Here is a 15975-nt window from a genome sequence, read left to right as displayed (position 1 = left end):
CAGTAGCATAGATTTACTATTTATTACATTATGAAAAAAGGATAGTCACTATCACATAATGAAATTATTACTCATATCAAAATTAAGGGGATGGAAATTGTATCAAATCATCACCTTATTTCTTCACTCAACACTGAGTACTACTCTCATTCAGACAGAAAATTAAATCCTCACAAAATGTTACCAAATACTTGACCTGTCAGAATATTCACATCACTCTAGCACCACAGTTATCAGCTAACCGGCAAAATTACTTTTCTTCATTACCACTTTAAGCTTATACTTCCTCAGAACACAAATACAAGTTTTCAGATAACCTATAGAGCCGATAACGCAGCATTGTATAACTTATACCTCACTAGAATATTGCTCTTTCTGTTAAGCCGTCATTAGAAGTTGCAGTGTCATGAATTGCTCAATATACACAGTTGCCTAGTTCAAAAATAGATCATCAAAATAGTTACACCACATTTGTTTGTATACAGTTATCTTTTACATTACTCAATCATGTCTGTCAGCTCCTCTATTTTCCTTACATTTCTTACCTCATTAGCTAGTGAAGTGCATTCTCAAAAAAATATCCCTACTGCAGAGACTGGCTTCCTAATCATTAAGATGCTAACATTATTCATTATTTCATTACTGCTTCATTACCTAATAAATAAAAACCTGCTCTGCTTATTTAATGCACTACTGATTCTACTGAAAAACACTTCACAGTAACAGATCCTTATGCTAAGGCTAGCTTAACTCTCATTACTCATCAGACAAAATTGTTACTTAAAGAACTATTATTTCACTGTATTTCATGAAATGGCTTGAGATTCTAGCCTGAAGGGTGACATACATATAAATCTTGTTATTCTTTCTACATACGTTACTCTAGGCAACTATGTTTAAAGCTTTATTTCCTTAGTGTTAGAAGAGGCTGTACCATAACACACTTCTATAGGTAGATAGTTTTTTTTCCATATACTGACTGCTCTGAATACAAACACTTCTATTATACCACAATTAATATTACAAACTAGCATTCAAGACAGTTTGTACTGCATATTGCCTCTGCTGCTGCACCAAATTATACCAATTTCACACATGAGTTGGTACTTCAAAAGTTATTTATAGTTTTCAGATAATCTGTGCACCTTCTCTTCCACATATGCTGACACCTTTCATTTTCTGTTAATTTTATCTCTTTGTATGACAGAAATTCTTTAACCATGACACCAATTTACTTTCACCATATTTCATAAAACCAGAATAAACACAGTATCTCATGGATTATGATATGATAGGAGAAGAGTCTGACTGACCCTGGAAACATGAAAACTGAGACAGACAGCTGGGGTAAGCATTATCATCACATAATTGAATCCAACACAGAATGCTGAATCTCCTAATTGCTATGGTTTGATCCAGAACTACCATCTTCTCATCCATTTCTGTTCCTTGAATTTCTCCTACCATTTCTGTGCCCATTCTGGTTAACCTCCACCCAATCATTCCTTGAATTTCTACTAGAATTAGTTCTGTTCGTCCTGTTTACCTGAAACTCTCTCCCTGATTGATTATTATCGTCAAAATTCCTCCTACGAATCTTCCACTCAGTGCTTCATCCTTTGCACTTTATCAACATAATTCAAATAATCACTAATACTATCCCTAGGGGCAAGTAAAAGCAAGTCTCTAACTTTCTGGGGCAACTTAGTTTCCAAACCCATAATTATTTGTTCACTACATAACTCTTTGTCCAAACATTTCAGTTTGCTTATTTAAAACTGACAGAAACCTTTCACAGTACCCTTCCTGGAGTCAAATCTCTCCCCTCTCCAAGTTCACTCAAAATTCTCTGCTGCTTCTCTTTGGACCAATATTCATCTAAAAATGCTTTCTTAAAACTATGTCATGAAGTACAACTATCAGCTACCTGAGCTGCCAATTCATAAGCACCCCCTTTCAAAAAACCTCTCAAAAATGACATTTTCTCTTTGTCATTTCATGTTTAAGGCAAATCATTAAACTCCCTAATGGAATCCAGTGGGTGCACTTCCCCACATTGTTCAAAATTATTATATTTTTTACAACTAACAAATGAAGGACTGTTTGGTACACTATACACTCTATGCTTTAGATTTTGTACCTCTTTCACTATTTTCTCCATTTTGTCAATTTTGAAGCTACATTTTTATTTACTTTTATCAGTTTTTCCTCTACCACTACTGCACACTTGGTTTCTACCTCTGTTTCTAAATCATTTTTAATGTGATCGATTTGTTTCTCAAGTTCAACCCTAGTTTCAGCACAAATTTTCCTGGCTGCTTTGACTTCGTCTTCACACTGTTTATCAGAAGGCTCCATCATCCTACTATAGTCATCAGAAAGTTTTTTTTCTCTCTTCTACACATTTACTACTCATTAATATTAATTTCTCATTAGTATTCTGTACTACTTTCTTTATCTTTTCACCACAATCTTTCACTGCCACCTCAACCTTCTTATTTAATTCTGAAAGATTAGAGGTGACTACCTTAATTTCCTTTTTAATTTCTTTCTTCATATCATCCTTTACACTAGAAATGTCAGTTTTAACCCTAGCATTACCAACGGTGGGGGCGGGGGGCGGGGGGGGGGGGGGGGGGGGGGGGCGGCTCGTAGGCCCACTAACTCAGTTTTTCTATGTTGATCCACCAGATGATAATGATACGGAATGTGATAAATTCATTGCAAAAAGTGGACGAGAGTATATTACAAAGCCATCTCGACAATATCGGCGTTCTGTACAAAATATAGTGCGAGAAAGAATGGGGCTAGGACAACAAGGAAGAATTGCGTCTCCGAAAGAGGCTATAGAGCTCTTTTTTACACCTCAAATTATGAATCTAATAAAACTACACTAAAATGAAGAGGCTTCTCGACTAGGTATTCAGCACACAGATGAAGATGAGTTATTTTGTTATATAGGACTCTTGCTAATCATGGGTTCAAATCATGACAATAAGATACCTGTCCAAGATTTATGGTCTTTGCTTCAGGGCCGACAAGTGTACTATGGATCAATGAGTCGGACCCGATTTTTCGAATTGACTAAAATATTGAGGTTTGATGATAAGAACACAAGAGAAATTCATCGCCAGACTGACAAGTTTGCTCCAATGAGGGAAATTTTTGAAAGCTTCAATTCTTCACTTCCATTGTATTTCATTCCTGGTCTACATACAACAGTGGATGAGATGTTGTCTTTGTTCCGTGGTCGCTGTCCATTCAATGTGTTTCTAAAAGAAAAACCTGGAAAATATGGCATTATATTTCGAATGCTGTCTGATTCTGAGACTAGATATGTGATCAGCATGGACATCTATACAGGCAAGTCAGGAAATACACAGCATTCAAATGGACCGATGGAAATTGTAAAGAGACTAATAAAACCTATTGAAAAATCAGGCCGTAATGTTACCACAGATCGGTACTATACTTCAGTGGAGCTTGCTGAGACTCTATGGAATGATTTTCACCTCACACTTGTTGGCACCCTACAGTCTAACAGACGACACATACCTGAAGAGGTGAAGACTACAACTGGCAGCAGTTTACACTCTTCCATCTTTGCTTATACTGACCCTCGGACACAGAGGCCACCAGTTACTCTTGCATCAACGCTAGTCCGCGAGAAGCCAAAGCGACTGCTGTTGATGCTTTCAACTTATCACTTAGAAGGGGTGTTGAATGAAGACTCAAAAAAGACTAACATAAATCTTTTTTATAATTCTACAAAGGGAGGCGTGGACACCATAGACCAGATGGCAAGACACTACAGCACAAAGAGAGGAACAAGAAGATGGCCTTTGTCCCTCTTCTACACACTCATTGACATAGCAGCAATAAATGCATATTCACTCTTCCTCCTCAACTTTCCGAATTGGAAAAAGAATTTGCTAAACCGCAGAAGGGTTTTTATCACTAACTTAGGTCTCGAACTAATAAGATCTCAAGTAGATAAACGGGCGCAAAATTTGTATGGACTTCAGAAGCCAGTAGTAATGGCAATGGAAAGCATCACACAACAGAAGCTCAGCTGCCCTGTAGAACCATCATCCTCAGCAGCAGAACCAGGAACACGTGGACGGTGCCACCTATCCTGCCAAGAAGCTGCATCTAAAAAGATCAAGTACAACAAGCTGGGAAAGTCAACTGTTACCTGCTCTCAGTGCCACAAACACGTCTGTGGGAAACACTGTAGGAAGACAGTGTTGTGTGAAAAATGCGTTGCAGAATGAGACAGTAAATTTTGTTTGCTTCATGTAGTGTATCGAATTAAAAAAGTCGTTTTTATAAGAAAACACTATTTTGAAACATTACTCCAAAAAATATATAAACTGAATCTCGTGATTTGTTCATTTTATTCCTATTATAATAACATCTTTTATTATCCAGTATAAAAAAACAATGTCTAAGCATTTTGAATTGTTATTAGAGGTATCAGAAGTAAATAAACTTGATTTATGATAAAATAAATTGTGGTATTCTTTATGGGCCTTTGAGGCCCCCCTGTCGGTATTACATGTAACAAAAAATATGTTGGTAATGCTAGGGTTAATGCTATCAGTTTTATTTTCCACCCTACCAATATCTTTTTTCATACTCATACTACTCAAACTACTCAAAATTTGCCTTAACATCACTTCCAATTTTCCGTCTGTCATAAACCTTTGCTTTTGCTGACTTTCGCTGCTACATTCTTCCTCCTTGGCCTTAACAATTTCACCCACTTCAGTACTGTTTTTGTCCATTTTGCTCACATCATCACACAATGTAGGTGACACTTTTATCATCTCATCTGCAATATGACTTTCGTCCCCATAATTAAAGTTACATTCATGTCTGATTTATAACCACTATCGTCTGCCAAATCAGTCCCCAATATGTCTTACTGATCATTTAAAAACTTAACCTATACAGCTTTGTTATTAACCACATCACTCCCTTGTTGTCCATTCTCCCCAATCACACTGTCTTGTTCATTAAGGCCACTCATTATGTATCACTTAATATAAAACAGCTTTTGCTACGAATTATTTGTATTCTCTCACCTCCTGCTGCTGCTGTGGTTTCTCCACTCGCCAAAAACCTGCTTGTTTACGTCAGGTGTGTTGAATCCAGATGACGCACTGATTAGCTGCTGCAGCTTCTCTTCATTGTGGCTGCTCAGTGAACTAGACTGCCGGTTGGCTGTAATTATAGTTGCTTCCAACATTTGTAATGGCTGCCTCCATAACCTCAGCCAACAATCTTCTGTTGTTATGCTGTGTAGTTGATGCTTCCTATTACATTACTTGTTCATGCTGGATCAAAGTTTCAGAATACTGTAATTACTTTTCACTGTCAATTAGTCTATTCACTTTTCTCAATTATACTGGTGCCACACGTACTTTAAATTCAGTCACAATGCTCAAACTGCACTGTTCATTGTTCAAAGTTCATAAGTCCTTGTTTATTGTGTCCAAATACAATAGTTCCTCATCCAAAAGGGCACCATATGTTACATTCACCTGCTTTATTTCTTTGTTGATTGTCCTTGGTGTCAATGTACTGCATTCATATAATGGCTAAAAAATGGGGGTGGGGGGTGGAAGTTCAACACTGACTACTGTAAATGATGTAGCCAACAGTTGCACAATTGAGTTCTGTTCACAACCCCCCGATATTAAACAATTATATGGCCAGTACACTGTTGGCAAATGTTGATATACCTCATTAATAGGTTGCAGGCAACATCAACATACTGCTACAATAGTTTGCTATTGAACAAATATGAGCAGTAAAAACCTAACCACACAGTTCACAGTTCTTTAAGAATAATACAGTACACATGACACTATTTTTCAAATAAATTAAACAGACATTGTCATTACCTGTTCTAACACACAGCCTATTCACGCCACACTTTTTCCACTGGTAAGTTGATGCATTGTTGTTAATCTAACCAATACATGTTTCACATCTGAAAATCGGCCATGGACTGACTGTCTCTGGACCAAAAATCGATCCTTTACATACACCTTACAATAATAGGCACTGAAAATATACACTGTTCGTTGTTTAAGTTACAGGAATTACAATTAAAACATAACTCATTCAATTAACTGAATACATTTAAAAAATCCTTCTTTTTAACAGGTCCTTCTAGCACAGATGTTGAGCCGAATTATTTGTTTAAATAATGAAACTAACAGATATGGTTACACTTTTCACATATCTGGTAATTATTTTGGTATTAATTAAGGGTTGGCTTTGCTAATATATTTTTAAATAGAGCCAAATAAATACTTCAAGAATCCTTGTAGTTCTTCTTCCAAATATTTATAATTAGTACAGAATTTATATTTGTTTATAACTCAACAATAGAATCTAAGTCACGAAACAATAACTGATTTCACCCTATAGTGATCTGTAGCAAAAGATATTAACTAGGAATGGTCTAAATAAATTAGGAAATTAATTACATACCGGTACTCAAAACTCAGTACAAAATTAGACCTGGGTCTATATTCCTTAAGACTGAGGGTCAAACTTTATCTTTTATAGAAATGCAGATTATACTCATGCATGTTAATGGTAATTAGGCAAAAATGAAAATAAAATGAATTTGAAGAGGCTGATGGCGAAACAAGAGAGGAAGTAAAGAGATCCTGGCTTGCTTTGTCACATATTTAATTTCAGAATCATTTATGCTACAAGAATTTCAGTTTTCCTTTTAAAATCTGAAGGAAGCGTCATAACCCAAGGAAGTGGTCTGTGTTGTAATGAGAGAAAAACATGGGAGAAAATTTACTGATTTCTTATTGTTTTCTTGAATATAACCTTGAATCTCAAACTTTCATTGAAGTTATACTAACTAACAAGCATATACAAAAGTGTCAGAAACATTGCTACAGTAAGACAAATGTAGATAATAAACACCACTGCCAAAGGCAAGGGGATACTAAGTGGAGCACAACATGATAGTTATAACATATGCAAAACACAATATTAAACCATAGCATACAACTTCAGAAGAGCTAAATTTATGCAGCAATTGTAGAATTTCAAACAGGGACTTACATGAAAACTTCAGTCAGTGGAAAAAACTGAAAATACTGCACTGATGACATAAGTAGCTACAGAGCACAGAGAACACACAACAGTAGAACAAGACTGTTGACTTATTAGTAAATATGTTATACACTTGACACTTGAAGTCTCACACAAAGGAATAACTGGACATCAGCTTATATACGTAAATCAACATATGAATGAATATAATAGAGGGAAACATTCCACGTGGCAAAAATATGTCTAAAAACAAAGATGATGTGACTTAGCAAACAAAAGTGCTGGCAGGTCGGTAGACACACAAACATACACACAAAATTCAAGCTTTCGCAACCAGCAGTTGCTTCTTCAAGAAAGAGCGAAGGAGAGGGAAAGACAAAAGGATGTGGGTTTTAAGGGAGAGGGTAAGGAGTCATTCCAATCCCGGGAGCAGAAAGACTTACCTTAGGGGGAAAAACGGACAGGTATACACTTGCACACACACACATATCCATCTGCAGATGCACAGACACAAGCAGACATTTGTGAAGGCAAAGAGTTCACTCTATTTAGTAGCAACTACTATGCCACCACATGTCAAAAACGACCCCTATGGCATCACTGTATCCCACTGAAAATTGGAATTAATTGTAGAGCACCAACAAAGGATGTCTTCTGCTTGGGGTAATTAACAACAACATAATCAAACTATGGCTTAACCATCCAGTTACGGAGGATGCTGCACGCTGTAAAACCAGTGAGTTCAACAGCTGCTTCAGTACTTAGTTACTGTATATGTTTTATCCAGATTTTTTCACTTAGGTGCACCTTCCTGTTACATTCAAAACAGCATAGCCTAGCTGATTGTCCACTTGAGTGGCATATACCTGCATCTCACTTTCATGGCCTTGCTGATTTTGAACCAGTTGAATGTTCAGCCCCCTTCTTCCCCTATGCACCAGTTCCTCTGAATAGCTGAAGAGGGGTTGTTCCTTTAGCATATCTTCCTAAGCCTCAGTTAGTCCCACCCTCTCCGCTGCCTTGTCCTAGCCTATCATCTCATGTCATTTTCCATCTCATTCATCATAGTCCTATGAAAAATTTGAGTGAGAAGAACAGATTAAACTATTTCCAGATACTTTTGTATCATAAAATAGATACCAAGACTTGTAGAAGTAAAGCACAAAACCATACAATTATCATAGGTTTAGAAAAGCAACGCAAATATAAGGACTCTAAATACCAGACAACAATGCTGTAACTAATCTCATGAAAACAGCAAACTGTTATGAACATTACATAGATAATAATAGAAGAGGAGACTCAATTAAATGGAACCATTTGCCATTGGGGATGCGGAGTAATCTGAGAACATACTTAAACTTTGATTAAGGTTAACAGTTGAAATTTCCTGGCAGATTAAAACTGTGTGTCAGACTGAGACCCAAACTCAGGAGTGCAGAGTGAAAATCTCATTCTGGAAACAACCCTAAGGCTGTGGCTAAGTCATGTCTCCGCAATGCCATTTCTTCCAGGAGTGATAGTTCTGCAAGGTTCGCAGAAGAATTTCTGTGAAGTTTGGGAGGTGGGAGATGAGGTACTGGCAGAATTGAAGCTGTGAGGAAGGGGCGTGAGCCACACTTGGGTAGCTCAGTTGGTAGAGCACTTGCCCGCAGATCCCGAGTTCAAGTCTTGGTCCAGCACACAGTTTTAATCTGCCAGCAAGTTTCATATCAGCGCACCTCTGCTGCAGAGTGAAAATCTCATCCTGGACAATCACCTGTTATTTGTATTGCCTGCTGACTCAGTTTTATTTGCCTAGTATGGAAGAAGTATACTTACACCACTGACAGTGGATAACATGTTCATGATAGTAATTACACTAAGATGAAACTGTGGGATCACTTTTTTGAGAGCAATGGAGGTTGAGTCAATGAAATGTGGTCTTTTTTTTCTTTTGGGTAGTTGGAGGATGGGGTGAATGAGGATGGTATGATTGGACTGCATCAACAGCTGCAGATTAAGTGGACTGATGTTTGTTTCTTTATGTACCAGTTATTTTCAAAAAGTGTGTAATATTTACAAAACCTTGATCTCAATGGTAAATTACAGGTTCTGACAACATTGATTTATTGCCACTTTAGCAATCTAATACTGCAACTCCCTCAAGTTGCTAATGTTTAGTATTAAACATTAAAAATTGTTAAGAGAACATATGCACATACTTTAGCAGAAATACATGAATTCTCATTACTTTTAGCACAAGATAGATAGTTACAGTAGGGCTTACACTAAGAACTAACTTGTAATATCATCAATAACTTCACAATATGTTTTCCGAGCCACATCAAGTAGAATGTTTACTTGAGGTTTAACTGCAAAGCTTCTTTGCATCTGACATGCTGTAAATCCTTTTACAGCATGAGCATCTTCATGCAATGTATCCAGAAGTCTTTTCAAAATTTTTGAATAAGAAGGTTCTTTAATAACCTGGAAAACAATAACAATAAAATCATAAGCCATGAGACATTACAGTATCATAAATAATTTTTTAAATTTCACATAGTGGCTAGTTTATCGAGACAAAATATATCTATCCATGACAAGACTGTATGTCATTTACAGGACAAAATTTAAAAATGTTGCCCTGTTTAGATCTGAAAGAAAGAAATGCAAATGAAGCTTTGAGACACCAAAACTGTACGTGAACACCTGATATTTAAAAAACATGTCACACAGTTATTAACCATAACAACTAATGCAAAACAATCTGCATCCCACACAGGGTGTGGTGTCAATCACAACAAACGAGACGCAGCTCCACATAACTAGAAGATACCACTTGACATTGATTTTCAACCATCTTGCTCATGTTATGTCATGCCTCTTTTCTGGCTCAGGTGGTGATTTGAAGGTTTGTGCAGGTTTCGGTCCATGTGTATCAGTTTTCGGTACATGCCGTGTCCTGGCCTTCATAAATTTTGCATGGATTTAGTAATCTCTGACCACTTTGCATTATTCATTGAATTACCAAAAATTAAGAAACACATTTCATGTAACAAAAGCCATATGAAAATAAAATTAAATGAAAAACATTCAATTACATTTACAAATAGGTTAAGAGAGGTTGAATGGCCTTACAATGGCTGTATTTTGAGTAATAATAACTTCAACAATTTTTAAGTAGCTTTCTTGAAATATTTAATGAAACTTTTTCACTTAGAAGCACAGGCAATGAAACGACTAGTAAATTTAAATGGATAACCCAGGGTATAAAAATTTCTAGGGCTAGGAAAAGAAAACTCCTCAATGAGCTGAAATGTAATAGAAAGAGATGTTTTACTGAGTATGTTTGTCATTAAAAAGCTATATTTAAAAAGTTGTGAAGGCAGCCAAATAGATGGCAAATAAGAAGTTTATTGTATAACATAAAAGTAAAACAAAAGCCATGCGGCCTGTTGTCAAATCAGAGTTAGGTGTTAGTAGTAATGAAATATGTACAATTAAAGCATATGTACACCTGGCACAATATCAGAGTGTTTAAATGAATTCTTCATAAATGTGGCAAAGTCAAATGCTGATGTAGCACAGTATCAGAGTAAAGTAAATACCTTTGGAATCCATAAAGAAGCTGAGTATATTATGGCTTTTTAAAAAGTTACCATAAAGGATGTCAAAAAAGTTATGTTATCATTAAAAAGTAAAAACTGTGCTGGTTGGCATGGGATACTCTCTAAAGTGATTAAAACAGTGCTTGGCATAATAGAACCTCTCCTAACTAAAATATTCAAACAGGCTTTTGAACTGGGGTGCTTTCCTGATGTTTTGAAGTTTGCCAAAGTTAGACCTCTGTTCAAGAAAGGGCCAAAGGAAGACATGGGAAACTATTGGCCTATTTCTGTTCTTCCACTCCTGTCAAAAGTGTTAGAGAAAGTAGCTGCAAACTAGATCAACAGTTTTATTATACAAAATGATATTATTATTAGTAACCAATTTGGATTTCAACCAGGAAAAAAAACACTCTGGATGCAGTAAATAATGTTAATGAAAATATATACAAATCATTGGATCAGAGGAGCAGAGTTGCAGGTATCTTCCATGATCTCACAAAAGCATTTGGCTCTGTGTACCATGACTTGCTTATCTACAAATTAGACAAATGCAGGACTAAGGACAATGCTCTAAATTCGCTAACATCATACTTACAAAACAGAAAACAAATATGTAACTATTACCTCAGATGCAGTGAATTATTATTCTAAACGGAATACAGCATAACAAGGTGTGCCTCAGAGTTCCATTTTGGAGCCAATCCTGTTACTATTCTACATAGATGACTTACCCTTAAATACAAATTCCCCATCAGTTTTGTTTGCAGACAATACTTCTGTTTTAATTGAAGATGATGATGCAGAAAAACTTGCGAGCTCCACCATAAGCACACTGAATACGATAGAAAACTGGTTACCGTTAAATGGGTTGAAACTGAACATTACAGAAACCCATTTGGTACATTTCATAGCCAAACATTCAAAATTTGTGGAACTTAAAATACAACATAACAATCAGCCTATGAAAGAAGTTGACACGATCAAATGCCTAGGACTAAATGCGGGCAAGAACTTAAGCTGGAATACACATACTGACTTCCTATCAAATAAACTAAGCAGTTTTGCATTTGCAATGCAAATACTAGCAAATTTCACCGACTAGAGCACACAAAAAATCGCATATCATAGTTATTTTGAATCTGTAATTAGATATGTGATAATTTTCTGCAGAAGTTCAACTAGTGTATATCAAATACTGGAACTCCAAATGAAAATTGTCCGAGACATATGTAGTGCATAGCAAACAGATTCTTGTTGCCCATTATTTTGAAAACTGCAAATTATAATCTTCCTACATAGGAAACAAAAATTATTTGAGCAGATTCATTTTAACCTTACATATAACACAAGAAATAAAAATAATTTTATGCTACCCACACACCAGTTAAAATTATATGCATGGACTCTGCAGTATATGGGGATGACAATAAACAACAATTTAATGGGCAAAAACGTATTTGATATGAAATCAGAAATTTTAAAAATGAGACTACAGCAGATTCTGTGGGAGAAATGCTACTATTCAATAAAAGGATTCATAGAGGATGAAATGATCAATTGAGCAAGGGGTAATTAAACGTTAGATTTTAGTGTATGTATGTACACTGAAGTGCCAAACAAACTGGTATAGGCATGCATATTCAAATACAGAGGTGTGGTGCAGTTGTTAGACTGGTTACTGCTGCTACAATAGTAAGTTATCAAGATTCAAGTGAGTTTGATTGTGGTGTTATAGTTGGTGCATGAGCGATGCGACACAGCATCTCCAAGGTAGCAATGAAGTGGGAATTTGACAATACAACCATTTCATGAGTGTACCGTAAATATTAGGAATCTGGTAAAACATCAAATCTCTGACATCGCTGTGACCTGAAAAAGATCCTGCAAGAACAGGACCAATGATGACTGAAGAGAATTGTTCAACATTACAGAAGTGCACCCTCCTGCAAGTTCCTGCAGGTTTCAATGCTGTGCCATCAACAAGTATCAGCATGTGAACCATTCAATGAAACATCATCGATATGGGCTTTCGGAGCCAAGGCGCACTTTTCTATCCTTGATGACTGCATGACACAAAGCTTTATGCCTTGCCTGGGCCTGTCAACACCAACGTTTGACTGTTGATGACTGGAAACATGTTGCCTGGTTGGACGAGTCTCATTTCAAATTGTATCGAGTGGATGGATGTGTGCGGGTATAGAGACAACCTCATGAATCCATGGGCCATGTATGTCAGCAGGGGGCTGTTCAAGCTGCTGGAGGCTCTGTAATGGTGTGGGGCATGTGCAGTTGGAGTGATATGGGACCGCTGATACATCTAGATATGACTCTGACAGGTGAGACATATGTAAACTTCCTGTCTGAACTCCTGCATCCATTCATGTCCACTGTGCATTCCGATGAACTTGGGCAATTCCAGCAGCCCAATGTGACACCCCACATGTCTAGAATTACTACAAAGTGGCTCTAGGAACACTCTTCTGAGTTTAAACACTTCCACTGGCCACAAAACTCACCAGACATGAAACTCATTGAGCATATCTGAGATGCCTTGAAACATGCACTTCAGAAGAGACCTCCATTCTCTCATACTCTTGTGGATCTACAGACAGCCCTGCAGGATTCATGGTGTCAATTCCCTCCAGCACTACTTCAGACGTTAGTCAAGTTCAAGCTACAACCTACTCCATCACTTCTATGTGCTCACGGGGGCCATACGAGATATTAGTCAGGTGTACCAGTTTCTTTAGCTCCCCAGTGTACAACAAAATTGTATTATTATTATGATGCTGTCTATTAACATCAGCTGTTCTTTGTTTGTGGTGAAATTTTGCCACAGTTTGACGTGTCTACTGTATCTGAATCAAATGATTTAGATTATATACATTATGAGACAAATAAATCACAATTCACAATAGCACTCTAGAAACGAACAGTGAACGAAAAAGTTCTGTGCTAATTTAGCTTAAGACATTTCACCTTTAAGTAAAAACACAAGTAATTATTCCACACAGTCATAGTTTCCTAAACTTAGCTAGTAACGATATATTTTCGAAAAATCATGACTTCCTGCAACACCCTTATGCCACTTTTTTTAATTGAAACTTCCAGTTTCAGTCAAACAACAGACCATCCTCAAACATGAGGAATGATATTAATTATGTAAACAAACAATATCACTCATATCTAAATCAATGTTATACATTAACTGCATCAGAATTATAGAATGCAGGAAAGTACTTGATTTATACATTAGGTGAAATGTTTTCATGTTGATGCAGACATCCAGACGTTTTATTCGACCTTGCTGATACATAAATCAATATGGTTCAAATCAAAAACTGCTTGGTGCCAGTCTTTAATTTATTGTCCAACTAGTGTTTTCCCCATGGCTTTGTCTGTGTATGCATTCAACACATATCCCAAATACTCCTCCTCCTCCCCCTTTCTGTGTCCACCTCTACCTCCTCATGTCTGTTCACCCATCCTCTCACCTCTTCCTGTCTGTCTCCTCCTCCCCACTCTCCCATTCTTTTTTATGGTTTCCTCTGACCTTCTCTCTGATTGTATCTTCCTCTCCCTCCCTCTGACCATATCTCCCTCCCTCTTTCTCTCTTTCCATATCCGCCTCCCTCTCTTCCTTTTCCACCTGTCCACTAGTCCCCTACAACTTCCACCTGCCTCATACACCTTCCCTTTTCCCCTCTCTTTCTGTCCATTTTCTCCTCCCCCTCACTCTGTCCATCCCCTCCTCTATCCATCTCAACCTGTCCCCAGCCATTCTCATAGGTACATTTGGCCCCTGCAGTAAAGTTCAATAAAGCGGGCCAATACCGCTCCCACAACATACCTGTAGGGCGGGGCAGGCTACATATCAGGGGCTTGAACATTATTTATTTGCCCTGACATACAGGCTGTCAAGTAACACAGGTCAATACAGCAGGCTGATACTATTCTAACATAACACACCTCTCAAGCAAGGCCATGCGGGGCAGCCCCTACACGTCAGGGCCTGGAAAACAGACAGATAATGTTCCCACAAAACTTGCTTATCATATACCAGGGGAAGGAAGAACACATGCTTTCCCATTCTCCTCTCCTACTGAAGCCGAAGATTATAAACTCTACAGTGTTGACACTTGTGAGGCTTGCTGTTTCTTTGCCACATTTGGTTGAAATAGATTCAGGGATTTGGAAGAGATCCCAGACATACATACATTCACTCTGCTAAACATTATAGCAGTGTTATGAACACTTTTCTTAAACTGCAGGGAGGATTCTTGACAAGATGGAAGACTTAACTCATACCATACCTGAACACTGCTATTTAAGGATTGGTTGATAGTTTTCTTTGACCATTTTTCTTATATATTTAAATAATTCTATCTGTTAAGCTTTTTTCATTTCAGGCAAATGTAGTTCATATTTTTGGCTTACTAATGAATGATCACAGTTGCAGAATGAAAGACTTTTGATTCAAATTGTTTAAATGTATCATTCAAGTTATTTAACTCCAAGTTTCTTTCACTTTCAGTTCAGTCCTTAGCTTTATTTAATCTTTGTGGATTAGGTTTTTTCCAAATAAAAACTCACAAACCAGGGTGTATACGTAGACAAGGAAAAAAAACTCCCGGATTTTTCCCAGATTTCCCAGTTAAAAATACACTTTCTCCGGGTGACAGTATATTTTCCCTTATCAATCCTTTGAATGGTTATGGTTTTATACACGGGTGTACAATTTCCTGGCACTTTAGAAAACAAAACTCAGGGAAAAAGACACGTTTTTTTGCAATATGTACACTGTGTATTTTCATATTATGAAAGCATACATTGGAATTCCACCAAACACCACATGTTACTTTTCGAATAATTGAAATCGAGATTTTGATGCGCTTTTGTAAGCCGTTCGTAGCTCATGCCACGTGATCTCGTCAGCCGATGACAGCGGGTATTCAGAGCATAGGACATGTGATGAAGTCAGCCAACAGCAACATCACTGTTATGTAGCATGAACACACAAACAGGGAAAGTTAATAGTTTAAATTAATATACATAGTGTTGCCACAAGAAAAGCAAAGCTGCAAGAGAATCTAAGCTTTCGCATATACCGTTGATCTTTTTTGCATGTGTTACACTTTAAAATATGTCACACAAATGTGCCAGTAAAATGTTTAATAATGACATCAATGTCTGATCTTCAGGGTTCAAAATTCTTCTAAATGGCTCATCATCAAATAGTTGATATTTAATTGAGAGTCAAACGCTCTGTGATTTAATAAATTCATGATACATTCTT

The 15975-nt window shown here is 37.0% G+C and overlaps 1 protein-coding gene across 1 annotated transcript in view; it reads right to left on the bottom strand.

Moving 5' to 3' along the window:
- The window catches only part of LOC126349891 (mutS protein homolog 4-like), a 259596-nt gene that overhangs the window by 119188 nt on the left and 124433 nt on the right, over nucleotides 1-15975 (bottom strand). Inside the window, exon 8 of the mRNA XM_050002468.1 lies at nucleotides 9372-9558. Within this exon, the coding sequence (XP_049858425.1) occupies nucleotides 9372-9558 (187 nt within the window). The remainder of the gene's footprint in view (nucleotides 1-9371; nucleotides 9559-15975) is intronic.

This window comes from Schistocerca gregaria, chromosome 1 (assembly GCF_023897955.1).
Source record: "Schistocerca gregaria isolate iqSchGreg1 chromosome 1, iqSchGreg1.2, whole genome shotgun sequence".
Lineage (NCBI taxonomy): Eukaryota > Metazoa > Arthropoda > Insecta > Orthoptera > Acrididae > Schistocerca > Schistocerca gregaria.
This window is presented reverse-complemented; position numbering and strand designations above follow the sequence as displayed.